Source organism: Oryctolagus cuniculus, chromosome 6 (genome assembly GCF_051225735.1).
Source record: "Oryctolagus cuniculus isolate XC-2025 breed Fujian yellow rabbit chromosome 6, ASM5122573v1, whole genome shotgun sequence".
Lineage (NCBI taxonomy): Eukaryota > Metazoa > Chordata > Mammalia > Lagomorpha > Leporidae > Oryctolagus > Oryctolagus cuniculus.
Genome location: NC_142872.1, coordinates 121,239,337 through 121,260,134, shown reverse-complemented (window position 1 = coordinate 121,260,134; position 20,798 = coordinate 121,239,337). Strand labels below are relative to the sequence as shown.

At 42.1% G+C, this 20,798-nt stretch overlaps 2 protein-coding genes and 1 long non-coding RNA gene across 7 annotated transcripts in view; 2 read left to right on the top strand and 1 right to left on the bottom strand.

Annotated features, from left to right (window-relative positions):
- Positions 1-8,093, top strand: part of CFAP418 (cilia and flagella associated protein 418) — a 273,900-nt gene extending 265,807 nt beyond the window's left edge. Inside the window, exons 6-7 of the mRNA XM_002710701.6 lie at positions 729-824; positions 5,573-8,093. Of these exons, the coding sequence (XP_002710747.3) occupies positions 729-824; positions 5,573-5,726 (250 nt within the window). The 3' untranslated portion in view covers positions 5,727-8,093. The remainder of the gene's footprint in view (positions 1-728; positions 825-5,572) is intronic.
- Positions 1-20,798, top strand: part of CCNE2 (cyclin E2) — a 651,763-nt gene that overhangs the window by 265,807 nt on the left and 365,158 nt on the right. The window lies entirely within an intron of this gene.
- The window catches only part of LOC149126279 (uncharacterized), a 37,018-nt gene continuing 23,933 nt past the window's right edge, over positions 7,714-20,798 (bottom strand). The window contains exons 1-2 of one of the 2 annotated variants that reach the window (XR_016235842.1): positions 15,013-16,707; positions 7,714-11,668 (exon numbers count right to left, since the gene is read on the bottom strand). This is a non-coding gene — a long non-coding RNA (uncharacterized LOC149126279). Of the gene's footprint in view, positions 11,669-15,012; positions 16,708-20,798 lie in introns of those variants that run through there. The other variant, XR_016235843.1, reaches the window with a different exon arrangement.

Here is a 20,798-nt window from a genome sequence, read left to right as displayed (position 1 = left end):
AAAGATACTATTTAGTAAATACAAAGGTACTTCAAAGAGTTCATGGAAAATAAAATTAAATGATAAGTTTATTTTGGTACAAAATCTTTCAGAAATCTATGCATGCAAGGGGTCTTCATAAAGCATATGAAAAATACACATTATATAAAAATGTGCATGACTAGTAGGCTCCTGGCAAGTACACATTATATAAAAATATGCATGACCAGTAGGCTCCTGGCAAGTAGTTTCTTTAAGTGGGTGAGTGATCATGGGGAAATAGAAACAAACAAAATGCTGCCCCAGCACTTAAGTCAATTATGGGAGATCCAGACTCATTTCAGTGGAGTGTGGTGCATCCTTTGATAGAGGTATCCCTGAGAATTTCAGTAAGAGAGGCACTTAAAGAAGTTAGCTTAAATGAAGATATTCCTCAGACACAATTTTTAAGCCATTGGATGAGAAGATCTACAAATCCATTTTGTTTATTTTATATCTGTATAATAAACATGTGTGCATGTATGTACCAGTGTGCAAGATCTTAGTAAAATTGGAAGGCTTGTACAGAAATTTAACTTAAAAATTTAGATATATAAATAATCTTTTAGGGTAAATATGTATAATTAGATTAATCTTACTTTCTGTTGTTTAGTAATATGTGTGACCATATTCATAGCCTATAAATGACCATATTTTCATATTTAAGCATACCCATAGTCTTTAATACACATTTCTCTTTCTCTGAACAGGGCATGTGACCATCTGCGTTGTATAACCTGTGATTTCAGGGTAGTGAGCTACAATGACTGTATGTGGGACAAATCATGTGATTATCTGTTTTTCAGGTATGTTTCTGAAGACCTTCCCTCTGTGAAAAATGTACCAAAGAACTTTGTATATCTTATTTTGTAGTATTGTCTTTTGGTGGACTTAGCCAGATCGTGTAGCTTCTACCTCTTTGATATATCTCTCCCATCCATTTCTTCCTTTCCATCTGTGTGAGTTCATTCTCTGTTGCTGAATATCACAAAGTGGGTAACTGATAAAGAAAAGGGATTATTCAGCTCAAGGTTCTGGAAGTCCAGCAGCATGGAGCCAGCATCTGCTTGGTATCTGGTAGGGACTCTGCAGAATCCCGAAGTAGCACAGGGCATCACGTGGCAAGACAGAGCAAGCTAGCCAGAGAACTCACTTATAACAAAGCCACTTGGTGATAAGCCATTAGTGAGGACAGAGCCATTCCCCTCTTAAAAGTCCCACCTGGTCTCACTCTTAACACCTCACAGTGGAGTATTAAATTTAAACATGCATTTGGTGGGGACATTCAAACCATTATACCATCTGTCTGCTGTCAGCCTAGATGAACTTATGCTATTTCTAGATGAGACATTCTTCTCTAATATTTCCATCTACAGTCCATTCATTCAGATCATCCTTCTTTTGCTCAGAATTAAAACATGGATCTGAGTTTTCCATTCTTTTGCTCAGCACTTTTCCTGCCCACAGGATAATGTCCAAATTCCTTACCATGTCCCCCACCACCACCACCACCCCCCGACTCAGCCTCCATCCATCCATCATCCAGTTTTGCTTTCCCACAGTGTACTTTTCACTTCCATGAGATTTTAGCTACTCCACACTTCCATTCCTCGTGTAAGCTCTCCACCTCCTAGGACACCCTCCCACCATTTTATCTGCCTGAGCCCCACCTGTGCCTCAGAGTACAACTTACTATGCATCTTCCATGATTCCCTCACCACCATGTCAGCTTGCAAGTAAATGTGTCCACGGCACTTCATACCTTTGGAGCATTTACCCCTGGTATCCTTGTGGTCAGGATAGTGTCTTACTCATATTTTATAATTTGTTTATTCTTATATACTTGCTGCATACCTAATATATTACTTTAAATAAAAATAGAGAGCTAAAAATTAATGAAATATCTATAGCATGGCAGCTTTGGTCCCCAGATTCTATGCCTCAGCAAAGACTGTTTTCAGATACAAGTAATGAGAATATGTTGGAGCACTTTTCAATAGTATGAAGAACAGGCTGAGAGACTTTCTTCCACAACTATTCTCAGGTAAATCCGTAGAACTCTCCCCTAACTTAATATTTTTTAAACTTCTTTCATATCAAGAGCCCCTTTGAATGCTTTGAATCCTCTTCATAAACACACATACAATTCAAAAATACAAATACTTGAAAAAACTATAACTTGAGGTGTTTCACATTTCTCAACCAAGATAGAACCTGGTACAGTCCCAAAATCCCAGATCAGGAATCCCTACTCTTAGGTTAGCCCACTTTTTATTCTTATAATTGGAAAAATTCACTTTTAATTTCAAGTTCTTTTTGTGTTTTCTCATTTCCGTAAGCCCTCTGCCCTTTACTGACTTCTGGTTAATCTAATAAATGGCTAATAAACCCATATCACCAAGATGAACCGTGGCTTCTTACACAGCTAACATAAAACATCAAAATGGTGGTGAGCCCAGGTGTAAAGTAAGGAAGTGGGTGACTTAGGTGGCACCTGCGGAACTTACAGTGTCTCAGTCGTTAGGGACAGGCAATTTACTCTAACTCTGGCAACCTGGTTTTAAAAAATACATTTAGATAAAACAGAGACAACTATAAGATTTATTACACTGTTAAAAATAAACCGGTAGTTATTTAAATCAGTAGGAAATACTATCCAGCCCTCAAGGGAATATGTCTGGGAGCAAGAGAATGGAACGACTAAAGAGTAAGGCTGTCTCGGCCGGTGCCGCGGCTCACTAGGCTAATCCTCCGCCTTGCGGCACTGGCACACCGGGTTCTAGTCCTGGTCGGGGCACCGGATTCTGTCTCGGTTGCCCCTCTTCCAGGCCAGCTCTCTGCTGTGGCCCGGGAGTGCAGTGGAGGATGGCCCAAGTGCTTGGGCTCTGCACCCGCATGGGAGACCAGGGGAAGCACCTGGCTCCTGGCTTCGGATCAGCGCGATGTGCCGGCTCCGGAGGCCATTGTAGGGTGAACCAACAGCAAAAGGAAGACGTTTCTCTCTCTCTCTCTCTCTCTCTCTCTCTCTCACTGTCCACTCTGCCTGTCAAAAAAAAAAAAAAAAAAAAAAAAAAAAAAAAAAAAAAAAGGCTGTCTCTACCATCCTGTTACAAATCATTGACATTGTGTTTATTTTGTGCAGCTTAGTTGCATTTCTGTATCCAGCAGCCACTATTTGGTACCTAGTCTATGACACTCTGAGATACTGAGCTTGTAAGTTGAGGAGGACCCATTTTCTGTTCTCAAGTCTTTGTAGTTTTGAGAGAGAGAGAGAGAGACATCATAGTATCACAGCATGTGATACATATGAAAGATATCATAAGGCAAGGTGGATACACCCCACCCTGAGACAGTCTTGAAAAGTAATCAGGAGTTTGCCTTGCAAACAGGATGAACACTGGTATTCTTTTAGGAGGTATTCTTAAAGATGGAGAGGTGAAGCCATGTGGCATGTCTGGGGATTACAGTTGGTTTGAACTGGGTACACTTTTGGATACAAGGGCAAGAGATAGCAAGAGGTAAAGCAGTAGAGAGGTGAAAAAGTGCCAGAAAATTAGTACTGACGATGGTACTGTCCCTTGATGAGGGAACAGATTTGAAGGATGAGGTTATATTTCAGGATAGGAGCTGCTGACATTGGTTCAGGAGCTCATATAGACAGTGCCATTCTTGAGGCACACAACTTGGAAGACTGTCAGTGGATGCAGAGGAAGGGGATCATCTTGTTAAAACAGCTGATGCCTTGATGTTCTTATTGTGAGGGGTAGGGCAGATATGAGAGGGGATAGGTATGTGGGTAGATGGAAAATGACCTTTAGATAAACAAGGAGGAGAGAGAGCTAGGTGACAAACTGAAGGCTTTTCCCATCTAGTGGCCTGGAATTGAGAACAAGGATGTAATCTGCCAAAACTAAGGGAGTAGAAAGTAGATGAAACACGTGAGGAGGATGGGGAATAATCGCTGGAGGAAACCAGAAGTGGACAGTGACCAGAGGCAAGTGAAAAGGCCTGCACACTGCATTCAAAGTCCCGCAGAACACAGGGTGCCTTTTATTTCAATGCTGTCAAGGTGCACATTTGTTACACAGTGAAAGACTGTGTAGTTGTTTATTTTATTGTCCTTATCTCACAAATGAGGGAAATAAGAATATCTTACAATTGACAAGTTCTAGAACTTTCTGAGAGAAACAGCTATATTTATTGACCACCCAACACAATAACTAATTAAAATGCTTTTATTTTTCCATTAAATCATGTATTTTCTTTAAGGGGAAATAATTGAATGATTTCTAAACTTTTTAGGTACTTACATGTGCTTCTAAAAAAGCATTTGGAAGTGTCTTAACTAGTTCCCTGGCTATTCATTATTCCTATTACTAAAATCTCTAAGGATTCAGTCAAGTATCAAAGTTAAGTTTGTCCACATACGTTGCAAACTGAATAAAGAACGTTTTCTCTCATTTAACCAACTTAGTTTTGGTGGGGTTTTATTCTTTCTGGTAAGACTTAGATTATTCACCTTCCCCTAGTTCACTTAACTTTAGCAAAGTGACTTAGCTAGCCACTGCCTCAGTTTCCTAAACCTGGAGGGTTAGCCTAAAATAGCTCTCAGGTTTTGTTCGGATCTAACTTCGCAAATTGTGCCTGAGGTTTACACAGCATAATACTGAACGTGGTGCCCATTGACCACCAGAGGGCACTTTGTAGCCTGCCTTCCATTGTAGTGAAATCCACAAGCAATGAAGAACACGCTCCTTTTTTTAGTATTTATACTGTATTTCACCATTTCTTTGTATTTTTTCACTGTCTTATTATTAATTTTGGTGTTTTTCTATCATATAAAATGTTTACATACATTCAGTATATGCAATATCATGAAAAGCATTGATTTCCTTTATTAATTAAACTAAAATTAACTTCTGTATTATTTTTATAGTAGCATAAAATCCAATGATTATTGTATTTTATAATGGTTCTGTTCATTGATTTAACATTTTTTTCAGGATAGGCCTTGATTTTGTTCCTGATAGTGTAGCTGTCAGCAGATGATTGAAACAAATCTAAGACACTGAGTTCAACTCTTAGAAATAATGGGCACTTTTTCTCTATTAATGAAAATTTTCTTTAGTTAATCTGTTGAACCATTTTATCTTCATGTTTCTTATACTCTCCACTTGCCATATTGCAGGTTTTTAAAATATGACATAAACGAATATCTCAGGAAGGAATTGAATTACCATCTTTTCTCCACCCTAACATCATCCTTGATAAGACAGATCAGTAATTTTTCAGCCTTTTAGGTCATTATGTCCAAGAACAGCCTTAATAAATAGGTCTAGAGGATCATCATTAAAAAGTACTGAATGTCAGAGCAATACCACCAGAAAGAAAAACATCAGAGCATTTCTTTTGTTGTTAGTGTGAGGGAACACAGGCTTTTTACTGTTCAGATATTGTCAAGATAGGAAAATAAGCAACTGGAACTATTTGGGGGCAGGGGTCATTCAGGACTGAGCAAAGCCACTGTGCTAAATCCTTGCTATTTTACTAATAGGAACAGCATGCCAGACTTTCACAAACTGAAAACAAAGTTGGTGAAGAAGAAGGGAACCCGAGCGTACGCCTGCCAGTGTAGCTGGAGAACCATTGAAGAACTGACTGAACTTCATTCGGATCATCTGCTTCGCTGGGTTTGTGGCAAGCATTAAGAAAGCAGATGTCCTGTCCAGACAGATGCCCTCACCAGAGCAGTCTCCATTAATCGTAATACTTAGGTAGAGGCCCAATGCCACGCCATTTGGAAAAAGACAGTGGATTTCATTTAACATAACCATACAATTTTTTGAAGACCAAATGGACTTGGGAAGCTAATGTGCTGTAACACTTTGGAATTACTCCTTTCTGATGTGTGATGTTTCAGTTAGTAAGGTAACAGGTAGTCAAGTTCTTTGCTAGCCTACCTCCTATTAAGTGGAAATACGGTGATGGAGTTTCATATAACCATATAGCTTTTCATCAGCAACTGCAGTATTGACTGCTAATACACTTAGTGAAAACATTCATCTTTTTTAGCAGATACAGGGGATAAGGCTGGCCCAGAGAAGAGAGGTCATCTAGGGGTGTCTACCTCATCTCCACTAATAAGCTCTGTTGTTCCCAAAGATCATAAGGTAGACCTGGCAGAAACCAAGCGCTCGGTGGCTAACCGTATGTGCTCCAGGAATATAAGTTTATGTTATAAAAGCACTGCCTTACATCTGATCTTACCTCACCAACTCAAAGCAGTGTTATGCACAGTCATGATAAGTATATGTTACCAGTTTGGGCTTATTTTTCCTCCATTTGCTCACTTAGATACAAGAAGTTATTAAATTTGATATTTAACCAAATATATCTGTAGAAAATGTTTTTGTTATGAATCTAAAAATCACAAAAATACTCATACAAATACATCAGTTTTGGATTTGTCAAGTACTTTCCAGCCCTTAATTCCTAAAACTCCACCTAGTGAGCAGTGATACTATTTTCCAGCCTGTGGACTTTTCTGGTAGGATCAAGTTGCTATAGTATTTACTAGGTATGTACATGAAAAGAAAGACAAAGCGTAACAACCAGCAGGTGAACTATTGGGCTCCTTCTTGACATCACTAAAATGTAAGGATCCCTACAATAATAGCACATTCAGTTCCCTCAAAACTTCCAGCTCCCAGCCCCATGGAAAACTCAAGACTTTCCAATCAAACAAAAACTCTTAAAAAAAATTATTTATTTTTTTGAGAGACAGAGAGACAGAGACAGAAAGATATCTTCCATCCACTGGTTCACTCCTCAGATGCCCACAACAGCCAGAGCTGGTCCAGGCCAAAGCCAGAAGACAGGAACGCCACTCCAGTCTCTCACGTGAGTAACAGGGACGCAAGTACTTGGACCATCATCCACTGCTTTCCCAGGTACATTAGCAGGAAGCTGGATCAGAAGCAAAGGAACCAGGACTCAAACCCCTGCTTAAGTATTGGATGCCGACATCCCAAGAGGCAGCTTACCCTGCTGCACCACAACCCCATCCCTGCCGAAAACTCTTTACCATGGGCATTCAGTCTGTGGTTCGACTTTGTGACGCAGGGCACGTGAAAGGCAGTGACTGAAGCAGAGACGTGATCTGCCTAGTCTTGTGCTGAAGCCCTTCCAGCCACCCAGAGTACGGAATATTCAGATCCTTGTCCTAGCTGTGACACAGCTGCGTACTTTTAAAATTTGCTCTGGTAAGTCAGGCATGGCAACAGAACAAATCTCATATGAGCTGATGCCCACAATTTTGTATTACAGATGTTTAGAGGTTTTATTCTTCAGTAAATATTTTTTACTCCCCAAAATATATCTCTGTGTGTAATTGCCTTAGAAATAGAGAGGGTTTTGGACTGAAGTCACCTGTTCCAAAAAATAGCAGAACAAACCAGATCCAAGCATACACAGTAGTAATAATAGCATTTTCTTTTTATTCCGGCAAGCAAATTGACTAAATAATTATTTTGAAAATCTTTTTACCTACTTTGGAATAAAATTATCTTTTTATTTATTCTTTTTATTATTTTATTATCACTATCCTCAAACTTAGACACATTGCCTACATTTGGCATTCCATAACATAATAATCATAATAATCCCCAGTGTCAAAAGTACTTATATGAGTTCCCATTTTTATTTTCAGTTGCCTTTATAATATTTTTAATATTGTACTGTTTTTAGTATAAAATGTAGAAAATATTATTTATATGCAAATGGATATATTAGTGCTAGTTGTAACTTTTGTATCAGTATAGAAGAAAAGGGTAGTTTCTAACCAACTATAATTTTAAAATGCAAAGTCTACAAAACTCTCAATATGTTATGCCCATTTGTCTTTAATATTTGTAATTTCTACTTTTAAAAGTACCTATTGTCAAGTTACCACTTTATTTGAAAGGTATTGTACTCTCAGATCCTTATCCTGCCTTGAAATAAGTAAATAATAAATAACTTCCCTTGTATTTTGTTACTTATTATATTTCATAATAAAATATTCATGTGAGCATGAATGTGAGCATTATTATTCATGTGAGCATTAATTTGAGACAGTCTTTTTAAATTTTTCTAAACATCAGGAAATAGGTTTCCAGCTATCCAGTTGGACAGAGGATTTATTTATTTCTGTTGGGAAGGAGGAGCATGCTGCAAGTTTAAGGGTGTGTGTGTGTGTGTGTACACCTGCGAATGTAAAAGAAGGGTAGTCAGAGGAGCAGGTCCACATTCAGGAAGAACAGCTGGTGCTGATAGAGCATTGCCTATCCACACCCTGTTTGTTGATGTCAGTAAACCTGGCACCCTTCTTCTCCCTTGGCCAAAAAAGATGGCTTCAGACTGAATCTGAATTGCTTTCCCTCCTTTTCTTAGTGATGTAATATCTATTTTTGTTTTAAGTTTTGTTTATTTGAAAGTCAAAATGAGAGAGAAAGAATGAAACAGTGATCTTCAATCTGATAGTTCACTCCCCAAATGGCCACAGCAGCTAGGGCCAAGCCGGAACTCCATCCCTGTCTCCTTCATGGTGGCAGATTCAAGTATTGGGCCATCACCTGCTGTCTCCCAGGGAGCACATAGGCATAAAGTTGGATCAGAAGTAGAGTCAGGCCGCGTACCTAAGCACTCCAAGATGGCATGTGTGTTATCGTTGTCATTACACCACAACGCCCACCTCATCACCTAATATTTTCAAATATGAAAGAAATGAGTTTTCATATTCAATACTACTGAGATGGCATTTAACAGTAATTGAAAATGCACACTTTCCTCAGCTGTTATAGTTTTAACAAAATATCTTATGAGGCAATATACTGCTCCTGTGAGAGGCCTGGGGGAAGCTCCTGGCTCCTGAGCCAGTTTCATTTAAGAATGTCCTTGATAGGGGCAGGTGTTTGGCACAGTGATTGGGTCCCCCTAGGGGGCCACGTTCCAGCCTCACTTCTGTGGGGAGCAACTCGGACTAGACTAAGTTACTGGAATTAAGACTTATTCTATGCATCTGCTCTCCCACAATATGGCGCTGAGAAGGGAGAAACAGCTTCTATACAGCTGCCTCCAGTTCAACCAATAAACTGTAGGACCTACTCCTGATTGGAGGAGAGCAGCGTACTCGGCATGTGGGTAGCAGAGTTGGGATTGGTGGAAGAGGACTATAAAGGAGGAGAGAGACACCATGCACCAGGAACATCTAAGGGGAACATCTGAAGGAACACCTGTGCAGCCCCCGAGAGAGCCGGCAGGCGGTGTGCCGCTCCCCTGCGGAAGTGGGGAAAGTGGCCAGGGGGAACTGCCCTTCCACGGAGGTGGAAGGGACGGCAGCCAACCCGGGAAGAACCAGCAGCAAACCCGGGGAGGGCCGAGCAGACAAAAGAACAGCGCAGGGTCCTGTGTCGTTCCTCCATGAAGAGGGGGAGCGACAACTTCTGATCCAGATTCCTGCTGTTGCACACCCTGGGTGACAGCAGTGATGGCTCTGGTACTTGAGTCTCTGCCACCAGGTGGGAGACCAGTTGAGTTCTAGGCTCCTGGCTTCAGCCTGACTCAGCTCTGGGTATTGCAAGCATCTGGGAGTGAACAATCTCTCTCTCTCTCTGGCTTTCAAATAAAATGAAAGTAAATAAATGAAAATCTCTTTTAAAAAAACAGAATATCCTTAATAGCAAAAATAAAAAATATTTTTACTAATCTCAGCCTTCAAAAACATCTTTTTAACATTTTGTGTGACTAAATGGGAAGTATCTGTAAAGCTCTTGTGCAATTGTCTGAATTGTGAGCCGAGCAAACTACCAGTTTTACAGAATTCATTTTTGCTTAAAATAATGACTAACAAACTATGGGTATTCAGAACATTAATAAAGTAAGTCACTTCCAGGAAAACAACTGGCAGGATTCTAAGTGAAAATTAAAATTTTGAAAACTTGTACCTACCACTGTGAGCACGATAGCTTCCCCAATACTTAAATTCTTTCTGATGAGACTAGAGATGATATTAACAAGTAATTTTTGAAACTTTGTGATGAAATGCAATACTATTTAGAAGATCACCAAATATTGCCAAATGACCAGTGCATGATATAATAAGACTATTCATTTGAAGTGCAAGACAGACCAATGGATTTTTTTTTTTTTTTTTTTTTTGACAGGCAGAGTGGATAGTGAGAGAGAGAGAGACAGAGAGAAAGGTCTTCCTTTGCCGTTGGTTCACCCTCCAATGGCCGCTGCAGCCAGCGCGCCGTGCTGATCCTAAGCCAGGAGCCAGGTGCTTCTCCTGGTCTCCCATGGGGTACAGGACCCAAGCACTTGGGCCATCCTCCATTGCACTCCCTGGCCACAGTAGAGAGCTGGCCTGGAAGAGGGGCAACCAGGACAGAATCCGGCACCCCGTCTGGGACTAGAACCCGGTGTGCCGGCGCCACAAGGCGGAGGATTAGCCTATTGAGCCACGGCGCCAGAGGATTTTAACAGAGTACTAAAAGCTCATTTGATATGATTTGTTTCTACATAGCAAATAAACTTTTTTTAAAACTAGACCTTGTTAAGCTTTGATGCAATATAGAAAAATAACCACAATCTGAAGTGACTATCAAAATACCATTCTCTTTTCCAACTACATGTCTGCATGAAGCCAGATTTTTTTCTAAGGTTTCAACCAAAACAGTCTGTCTCAAGATAGAGAAAAAGCAGTCGATACGAGAATCCAGCTGCCTCCTATTAAGCTGTGAGATTAGAGATTGGCAAAAACGTAAAACAAATTACACTCTTTCCACTATATTTGTTTTGGAAGATAGTCATTTTCATAAAGTTTTGGTAATGCATAATGGGCTTATTATTTTTAGGCATATATAGTATCTTAATTTTATTTTCTAATACAATAAATACACTACACACACCCCAAAAACACATTCTTTGGAGTTTGCAGTCATTTTTAGGAGTGTAGAAGAGTCCCAAGACCAAAAGGGTTGAGAACTATTGTAGAGTACAACAATCATCCTTCCCACCCGTCCCCTACAGATGTGCTTCTCCCCTTCCATCTGCTTTCAGACTACTTCTCATACAACACCTTGTGTTGTAACAGTTGATGTGCTTATTGTAGCTGTCTTAGCGATCTCATTTCAAACTCTTTGAAGGTCTTATGATCTAAGGGAAACTATCTGGGGCAGTTAGGCCACTAACTTCCGAGGCACCGTAAGCCACTGTGTCTTTTGGCTCATCTATAAAATGAGAGTTGGACTTAACAACCTACACATTTCCTTCTAGCTTGAAAACTGTATGAATACTCTTTGCTTAAAAATACCTTGATAGGTCCAATGTTATGTTCTCCTCACATCGGGAGATACGGCCTGTGTGGTGAGGAAAGCCCAGCTTCTGGAGTCAGTGGTTCATGGATCTCAAAATGACATCATCTGTGTTGTCTGCAAACTCTCAATCAATGGAGTAAAAAAGTGCACCACTTACCACTGAGGAGGGTAGTAAGTGCTCTTGGAGGGAAGGAAACGGGTCCGTACGTACAGCGGACCGGCATGCAAATCAAGGTGGGAGACAGAGTTGCTTCCTCCTTACAGCAGCCGAGTTGGTGCAGAACAGCATCCACCTAGGCAGTAGACAGCCGGATGTGTTTGAGGAGCTGCAATTGATTTTGCCCGCTTTTTCTATCAGTGTGGTGAGATCTGAGGCTGCACTGGTGAGCTAAGTAGGACTGAATTAAACCTGCCCCCACAGAGTCAGCCTCGTGGGATAGAAATGGAACTAGCTGGAAGCAATTGACGAGAAAGATGACAAGCATTTTTCCCAAGTGACAGACTGTGCGTGTGGTACTATTCATAATTACTCTCTCCTCTCCTTCCAGGAGGTTTGTAAACAATGACAGCCTATGAGAATGCAAGGACCTCAGGGAGACAGTCCCAAGAAAACCATGCCCAGTTAGGGCAAGGTCAGGGATGAGGAGTTCATTTACCATCAAATGGGCATTCCAGAAGGCAACAGCGGGCGGAAGGTGGGAGAGGCTGGGTATGGCAACGGGTGGGGAAGAACTGAGCAGGAATAGGAGAGATCCCAGAAGGAACTTACATTCTCAGCCAAGAAACAGTGGGGATGAGCGCCCTGGAGTGATTGACCTGTCTCAAGGATTGAACGGAAACAGGTCTGCATTAGAAACAATGTGGCTCCCATGTGTGACATAGGCTCAGACTCTGGCCCTGGTGGTGACCCAGACTGCTAGACTGCTGGTGTTTGTCACCCAGATCAACACTACATCCTTTGCTCTCAGTTTTGAATAGAGTTGATTTAAATAGGATCCAAATTGTTGAGGAACTGCAGAGTTCATCTCTGGCTAGGAACGTACAGTGTGTCCAAGGGAAACAGGTGCTGCAGTCATTGTTTCAGAATACATTTACAGGCACTGAATGCTTGGTAGTAAAGCCCAAGAACTAGCTCTTCTCAAGGATCCACTCATCAGACCAAGTCCATTTCGATGCTGAGAGGATTGGGATTCAGACAAGTAAAGAAAGTTGAGAAAGACTGAAGGCCCAGGCTTGAGTTTTGCTGGAGATCTATAACAGATGGCAGCCAGGAAGGGTAGACACTATTGAGATAGTGTCATCATTCTTGCTTGCAGATGAGGAAACTGAGGCATAAAGAATTTGCCCGAAGTTACACAGGTTGTATGTAGCAGAGTAGCACTCAAACCTAAATCCACCCAACTCACATCTGGGAGTAAGGGGAAGGAGAAGTAGCTCTCTGTGAGATGCACAAGAACAGAGTTGCAATTGAGTAACACGGGCTTGCACGCTGGTATTCCCCTGCAAAGACCTGATGGCCTAACTGGTGAATAGTCAGGACTGTGAATATACATGCTCAGTTTTGCCAGAACAGTATTTTCACATATTTTGTGTGGTTTCGTTTCAAGGAAGCAAGATATAGTGCCCATGTTTGGCTGGGTTTCGGGCTGTCTCACAATGCTTATGGAAAGGTGGTAGCTTCCAGGAGCAGGATGAGAGGAAGGCCAGGTTAGGCACAGAGGAGAGAGCTCCATAATCCACTAGTCATGTCTGCCATGGGCTCAGGGATAGGGAAGGAGAGGGCGCTGTGGATTTGATAACCCGGGCACAGGATTGGGGCCTGGGTTCTTGTCTAGCTCAGTGGTTCTCAGCCATGGCTTTAGATTGAATCAGCTGAAGAGCTGGTCCAGAAAGTCTGATTAATTTGCCTGCAGTAAAGCCCGAGCATTGGCACTTTTTTCAAATTCCCAGTTATCCTAGAGTGTAGCTAAAGTTGAAAGCCACTAACACCAATAAGGCCGTGGACATATCACTTTTCTCTGAGCTTTAATCATCACCTCTATACAAATATGTTCCTCTCCAGAGCTCTTCTTGCAGTATAGAAACCATGAGGAACTCAGTGGTATTTTAAAAAAATTATTTACTTGAGAAACAGGTGGGGTAGGGAAGACAAGAGAGAGAAAAAAAAAGAGAGGGAGAGAGGGAGAGAGAGAAACTTCAATCACTGATTTATTCCCCAAATGCCGCTGGGTGAGGCTGAAGCCAGGAGTCAGGAACTCAATTCTGGGTCTCCCATGTGAATGGTAGGAACCCAACTACCTGAGCCATCACTTTTGCCTCTAGCGTCTGCATTAGCCAAAAGGTGAGTTTTGAGTCCCAGACACTCTGACATGGGTATCTTACCCACCAGGGCCAAATGTCAGCCTCATACTAAGTGGTTTTAATGTCCTTTCCAGGATTAAATGTTCATGAATCTCTTGTCTTGTGCAATCTTTCTAAAATGATTATTTTATTTAGGACTGTGTTTTGTCATTAACATTTCTGTTAGTTCCTAGAAACAACATGGTGTCAATGCCAAGTTTAATTTTTGAGTCCCATAATGACCCGTTCACCTTACACACAAAATAATAGCAAACTCCAAATCTAGACAAGGCAAATCCTTTGCCACTAGGAGAAGCACCTCTAAGAGTGTGGCCAACTAAGAAATGTCATTGGCTGCATCTTCCATTGAGAAGACCAGTACTTGGTCACAATGTGATGTACGAAGCATGACACTAGAAAATGAATGGAAAACAATTGTGTCAATAGAGAAACTTAACTTAGAAGCCAATGTAAGTTCTTAAATTCAAGACTTTAAATTGAGGTTGACAAAATATATGGGGAAAATTACTACAGGTTTGCTCTCAAGGAATAGAATGCCTCATCTTTACATTTTTCTTGAGGGAAGGTGGATTAAACAAGATTTTTCCTACTAGAATGAGGCATATCCTATTATAAATACCTGCAGCCTGCGCATCTGGTGCCGGAAGCACACAAAAATGCCTTTCAGGTCCCTTCCCTCTGGCCTGGGTTTCCCTCCACAGCTGACTGTGCACTAAAGACCACGTGGGCTTATTTCCACTCAGCTTTTATGTAAGGATTGTAGGTATTTAACTGAGTTACCAGCACAAAACTTACTCCAAAATGTCCCAGATACACTGAGGAACCAAGGGAGCGAAAAAAAGGATTTGTATCACCCATGGCCTGACCTCTAGCGACGTGGATGATGTATGTTCTCATGAGGCCCACTGCTGTGTCCTCACAATGGAGCTGCATGCCGCTTCTTGCCTTTGTGCCTGCTGAGCAGCAGAGTCTGACCCTAAACCAGCTGTGTTAGGTTAGCTCAGAGCACAGGCCTTGACTGCCTGCACCTGACTCCAGGCATGCACGATCTTCTACAGATCACTTACCCTCACTAAACTGCTTCTCCCAAACCAATGCAACTGAGATAGACAACAATCCTCACTTCAGAGAGGTTAATGCTGGAGGAAGTAGTTAAAAATAAAAGTAATCCAGATAGGACATTTAGCAAGGCCTTCGGTACATAGTAACTGCTTAGCATGCATGATTTGCTGAGCTTTCTGTTTAGTGGAAAAATGCACTTCTCAAAATGACTTACGCCATGATTCTAGATACGTCTGCGCCTTGAACATTCTTCCTAGTTTGCCCCAAACACTGTTTCTTCCCAGCAGTTTCATCTTACAGCTACGGAACCAATGTGACTCATTTAATGGGAACCTTTAAAGCACAGTGCATTTCACTTAAATGCCCAGGGCCAGGTTTTGACAATAGGGCCCAGAGGTGATAGTTTTCAGAGAGGAGTAGGGATTGGTAAAACATGGGTCGTTTCCTAAAGAATTTGAATAATTGGTCTTTTAGGTCAGGCGTCTTTGTGTCCAATGCTAGACATCTAAATCTACAGGCCAATGGTACATTTAGGCTATTTCGCAACCTAGTGAAATTCAACACTGGATATCCCCTGTTGCTCGTAATTGATTATAACGTGACCAAAATGGAAGTGTATGTGTCAGTACTTGTGCTAGAAATATACTCTGCTCCCAGACAGGACAAAGGAAAGCACATCACTTCAACTTCCCCTTTTACAGTCTGAAATTCTGACTGTGATTTCGGGTCAGCTGTTGAGTCATCAACTCACAGTCTAAGCCATCCCTGAGGCCTGAGGGACCCAGCAAAGGAGAGGCCCTGAATCAGGCCTTCAGTGGGAGAGCTAATACAAGGAAGAATAAAGGGACAAGTACGCCTCCAAGGATTAAGTGATTTGAAAAGACACAGGATTCCTGGCCCTGTAGACTAAGCCAAACTAATAAATTGATAATCTCACCCATAGGGGGCAGACCTGCTCCAAAAACCAGATCTCATTTCTTTGTTGGGCTCTGCTGCCCCGGGAAAAGCTCCCAGAGCAGAGCAATTTTCTAAAACATCTGTTCCATTTCTCATCAAAATCTGTCTGCTGTTGTTAACAATAAACCACAGTGGTGGAGTTAAGTGTTTTTCTCTGGCTGAAAATAGAAATCCTCCCTCGTCGAATCCACCTGTCCTTGTTTTTAGGAAAGGATAGGCACAAGTCCTTGAGTCCTGCTGGGGAAGGTTAGTAACCCTTTCTACACAGAAGCACTTGTCACTTTCAGCTTGCAGTCACATCTTGGGAAGAAAACTGGAACATTTTAACTGGTTCATTTGTGAAATGGAACCTTAAGCACTTCAACGAATCTAAGTGGATATAAAGGGGAGCAATGAGATGATTCCTCGTTTACAACAATTGATTAGAAATCAAGGTGCCGACCTTGGCAGAGCCGGAGGAAACTGGCAGGGTGAGTGGGTTTGTGCTGACAGGCACTGTGAGACCAGGAAACCGTATCTTCACGACCTTTGAGCGTGATTGTTCAGCACAAATATTTCCAGAGTACAGAGGCTCACTTTTGTTTTTTAGAGGTTTTTTTTAATTGCATGGAAAATCAAAAATTATCTTATACTCTCACACTTGGGTGCATTGAAATACAATGTATTAAAAAGCAGAAACGCCTCCACCCTCCAAAAGAGAAACACTGGTCACTCGTGTCCCTCCTTGTTGAATTTTTTGATAGATAGATGATAGAACTATTTGTTGAAGTCACTTTCTTATCTAAATTGAGCTCTGCTGTAAATATATGTACATCTTTATATATTCATATTCTGCCATTTGTTTCTTTTTAATTAAACACCGTGTCATGAACATCTCTCCATGCCAGTGTTCATATATTCATCTCATTTCTTATCTTGACTCCATTGTATTCATGGTGTGGATGTTACTGATTTCTTTAGCTATTCTTCTGTTTGTGGAGATTTCTGTTTTAAAATAGTTCTGTTATAAACAATGCTTCAGGGAAAATCTCTGCACATATATCTGTACACATACTTACTAGTATTTCCTAGACTGTTAAACGTGAGATCACTGGCCACAGTCTGCATTTCTAACAAGCTCCTTCGTGATATCTAACTGCTGATTTGTGGACCATATTCTGAGCAGGGAGGCCATGAATAAGGCGTTGCATAATAAAGCCAACTATTCTGAGATCAGCCTGCTAAAGAGGCCACATGTAAGCACCACAGCTGATGGTGCCAAAGGAGCCCAGTCTTTGCAACATGAGTGAAGCCCCCCTTGAACCACCCGGAACTGCCCATCTGCCATCTAAATACCAGCAAGTAACTTCGGCCAGTGAACAGGAGAGTTGCCCGGGAGAGCCTGTCTGAATTCACGCACCACAAAATTGGGCAATACAAGGAAATGGTGGTTCTTTTAAGCCCCAAAAAATAAAAAGTCGAGTTGCTTGGTCATAGCATATGCACATTTTTAATTTACATGACTGCCAATTTCCCCTTTTAAGATATCAATTTATATTAGGACCAGCTATGGTTGAGAATGACTAATTTTTTCCCTAAAAGAATGGAAAGAAGAATGTATTTGTTAAGCATTATTGGTTTTTTCAAATTTTGATTGTGAAATACATCAGACATACAAGAAACTACAGGGAATGGGATAAAATAATACTTTCATCGCTTCTTGAGTCAAATTTAATAGTTATTTCTCTACTAAAAGTTATCCTCTTCAGCTAAACCTAAGTTAAAATTTTAACCCAAATTTGTTTGACTTCAAAGCCCAAACTCATTTTGTTTACCAACTTCCCTTCTTATATAGTGTAACTCGTACTGTAGATACATGGTATTTCATAGAAGTCCACTGCTCTGGGTCAGGTTGCCAAAGTAACTTCTGAAGATCACAGAAATAAAAAGGAAAAGAGAAAGAAAAACAAACACGTGGCTCCCTCCTCACCTCTCCCTGCTGTAGCTTAAGTGTCTCAACCCCCTCCCTTTGGTTTGGCACCACTGGAGACTGCAGACAGACGCGTAAGCCATAACCTCAATCAGCAGACTTCTGCCAAGGGCTCCATGGAAGAAGGGGAGGGGGAAAGTGAACTGGTTAGGAGATTCCTATTCCTCCCAGACAGGCGAGAAAAAGGGAAATGAAAAATACATGAGAAACACAGAGTAAGAGGAGTCAAAGTCATATTTCAAAAAGAAACAGGGGTGCAGGTTATGAGTTCAGGCAGTCCTGTCCTGCCTGCCTGCCTGGTGACACCCAGCGGGGCAGCTGAGAGGCAGAGGGTGACAGAGGTGAAGGGTCAGTGCCACAGCCCTGCGCTCAGGCTGCAAGAAGGTACCCGAGTTGGCTCTTCAGCAGTCATTCCAATTTCCTGGTGGCTGCCTGGGCAGCCAGAGCCCAGCACCTGCGAGGAGGGCTCCCTGGGGCCAGCCATTTCCCCGCAGAGCCTCCAGCGAAGGCAGCCTGGTTTGCTCCACTTGTGACTCCCAATCATTTACAAAATATCTCAAGACAAGGTCATAAAAATTCTTCCATTATTTCAGCTGTTACATTGAGCAAACATGTTAACAAAAGTACAGGCCATATAATAAGGTAATTACAGAGCTGATTACATATGTCATCTATAAGAGGCCTTCAAAGACTTCATGAGAAATGCATATTATGGAAAAAAATTCTTGGGTTTAAACAATTTTTTTGCACCCAAATAAACTCGCAATTCCATTTTAAACTCTTGGAAGTGCCCTTATAGATAATAGACAAACTACATAAAGAGTTCCATTCTGTTTTGTGCCTACACATTACAAGAGATGGGTTCTACAGGGATTAAACAGCATGTCTGCTGCACTGTGTTCTCCCATCTGTGAGCAGCTGCTACTGTTCTTGCACTGCCTGGAGGGGCTGGGGGCCAGGAGCTGACACTCGCGAGTGGTATGATGAGCATGAGCCTCGCTCCATCCTCTCACTGCATCCCTGTGCCTGCATTTATTGTCTCCTTTGCCGTAAAATCCAAATCTAAACTGAAGCCGTGCATGAATGTTCCAACTGGGCCCCCTGCCTTCGTGCTGTTAACCGACCCTGTGACCTTGAGCCTGAGCACAATCTGCAGCCCTGCAGACCAGTCTGGCTGCCCCACCCACACCCACACCACATCTGGGTGCTTCCAGTCATCCTCAAATGCTGCCTCGCCCACCTGGCTGACCCATGACCACTATCTTCCTAAGGTGAGGGCCTTCCTGCCCTGTGTGCATTGCTGAGGCCAGGGGTGGCAGCATTTCTAGGGACATGGTCAATCACCAGCACAGGTGTTCTGCTCTGCTGAAGTCACGTGGCCAGCAAGGGCCCTTGTTGTATCACAAGGGTATTATTAGGCCCACAAGGGAGCCCAGAGTGTGCTGGTGCGTGGTGCAGGAAGTACACTAACTGCACGCTTGGCTGATGCACCACCTGCTCTTTGAGTGATATCTAAACACAAGAAGGAACTGAATGCCTTTGGTGGATGCTTTGACTGCAAACCTCTCTTCCATGATTAGGATTGGGATGTCATGAAGGCACATGGTGGCTGCTTGGTTATAACTCTGTCTTTCCTGAACAGGAAGGGGGCTAACAGGGGCATGGGGAGATGTTATCCTAGAATGAGAGCACCCAGACCGGAAATACTTTAGACAGTGTCATTGATCCAGCCCCTTCATTTCACGGATGAGTCACTAGTCTCAGCGCACTGGAAGGACATGCCTATAGACACAGAGTGGGTGTTAAGGGCTTGTTTCCCCCAAATAAACCTTTTATTTAAGGAATACAAATTTCATAAGTACAATGGAATATAGTGATTCTTCCCACCTCACCTCATCCTCCCATTCCCAGTCCCAATCTCCATTAAGATTCATTTTGAATTACCTTTATACACAAACCAGCTCCATACCAAGTAAAGATTTAAACAATTTGCACACACATACACACACACACAAACTGTTTGAGAACAAGTTTTACAGTTAATTCTCATAATACAACTCATTGAGGACAGAGGTCCTACATGGGAAGTAAGTGCACAGTGACTCCTATTGTTAATTAACAGTTAACACTCTAAAATGTATGATGTCAGTGATCACCCTAGGCTCTTGACATGAGCTGCCAAGGCTGTGGAAGCCTTTTGAATCCAGTCTCCATTAGTATTTAGACAAGACATAAGCAAAGTGGAAGTTCTCTCCTCCCTTCAGAGAAAGGTACATCCTTCTTTAATGGCCACTTCTTTGCACTGGGGGTCTCTATCACAGAGATCCTTTATGCAGAACATTTTTTGCCACAGTGTCTTGGCTTTCCATGCCTGAAATCCTCTCATGAGCTTTTCAGCCAGACCAGAATGCCATAAGGACTGATTCTGAGGTCAGAGTGCTGTTTAGAGTGATTGTCATTCTATGAGTCTGCTGTGTGGACTGCTTCCCTTGTTGGAACAATCTCACTTTTAATTCTATTATTATTACCAGACACTTATTTATATGACTCCTTTATATTTATATGACCCCTTTAACACTTAATCCTATCTATATGATCACTTAATTTCATCCTCTTAACACTTAAGACAGCATTTTTACCACCCAGTTTAATGGGATTTGGGGTCCCATGGCAAGTTTTTAAACTGTACCCTTAGAAGTAAGTCCATAGGTGCCGGCGCTGCGGCTCACTAGGCTAACCCTCCGCCTTGTGGCGCCGGCACACGGGGTTCTAGTCCTGCTCGAGGCACCGGATTCTGTCCCAGTTGCCCCTCTTCCAGGCCAGCTCTCTGCTGTGGCCAGGGAGTGCAGTGGAGGATGGCCCAAGTGCTTGGGCCCTGCACCCCATGGGAGACCAGGAGAAGCACCTGGCTCCTGCCATTGGATCAGCGCGTGCACCGGCCGCAGCGCACCGGCTGCGGCGGCCATTGGAGGTGAACCAATGGCAAAGGAAGATCTTTCTCTCTGTCTCTCTCACTGTCCACTCTGCCTGTCAAAAAAATAAATAAAATAAAAAAAAGAAGTCCATAGGAATGT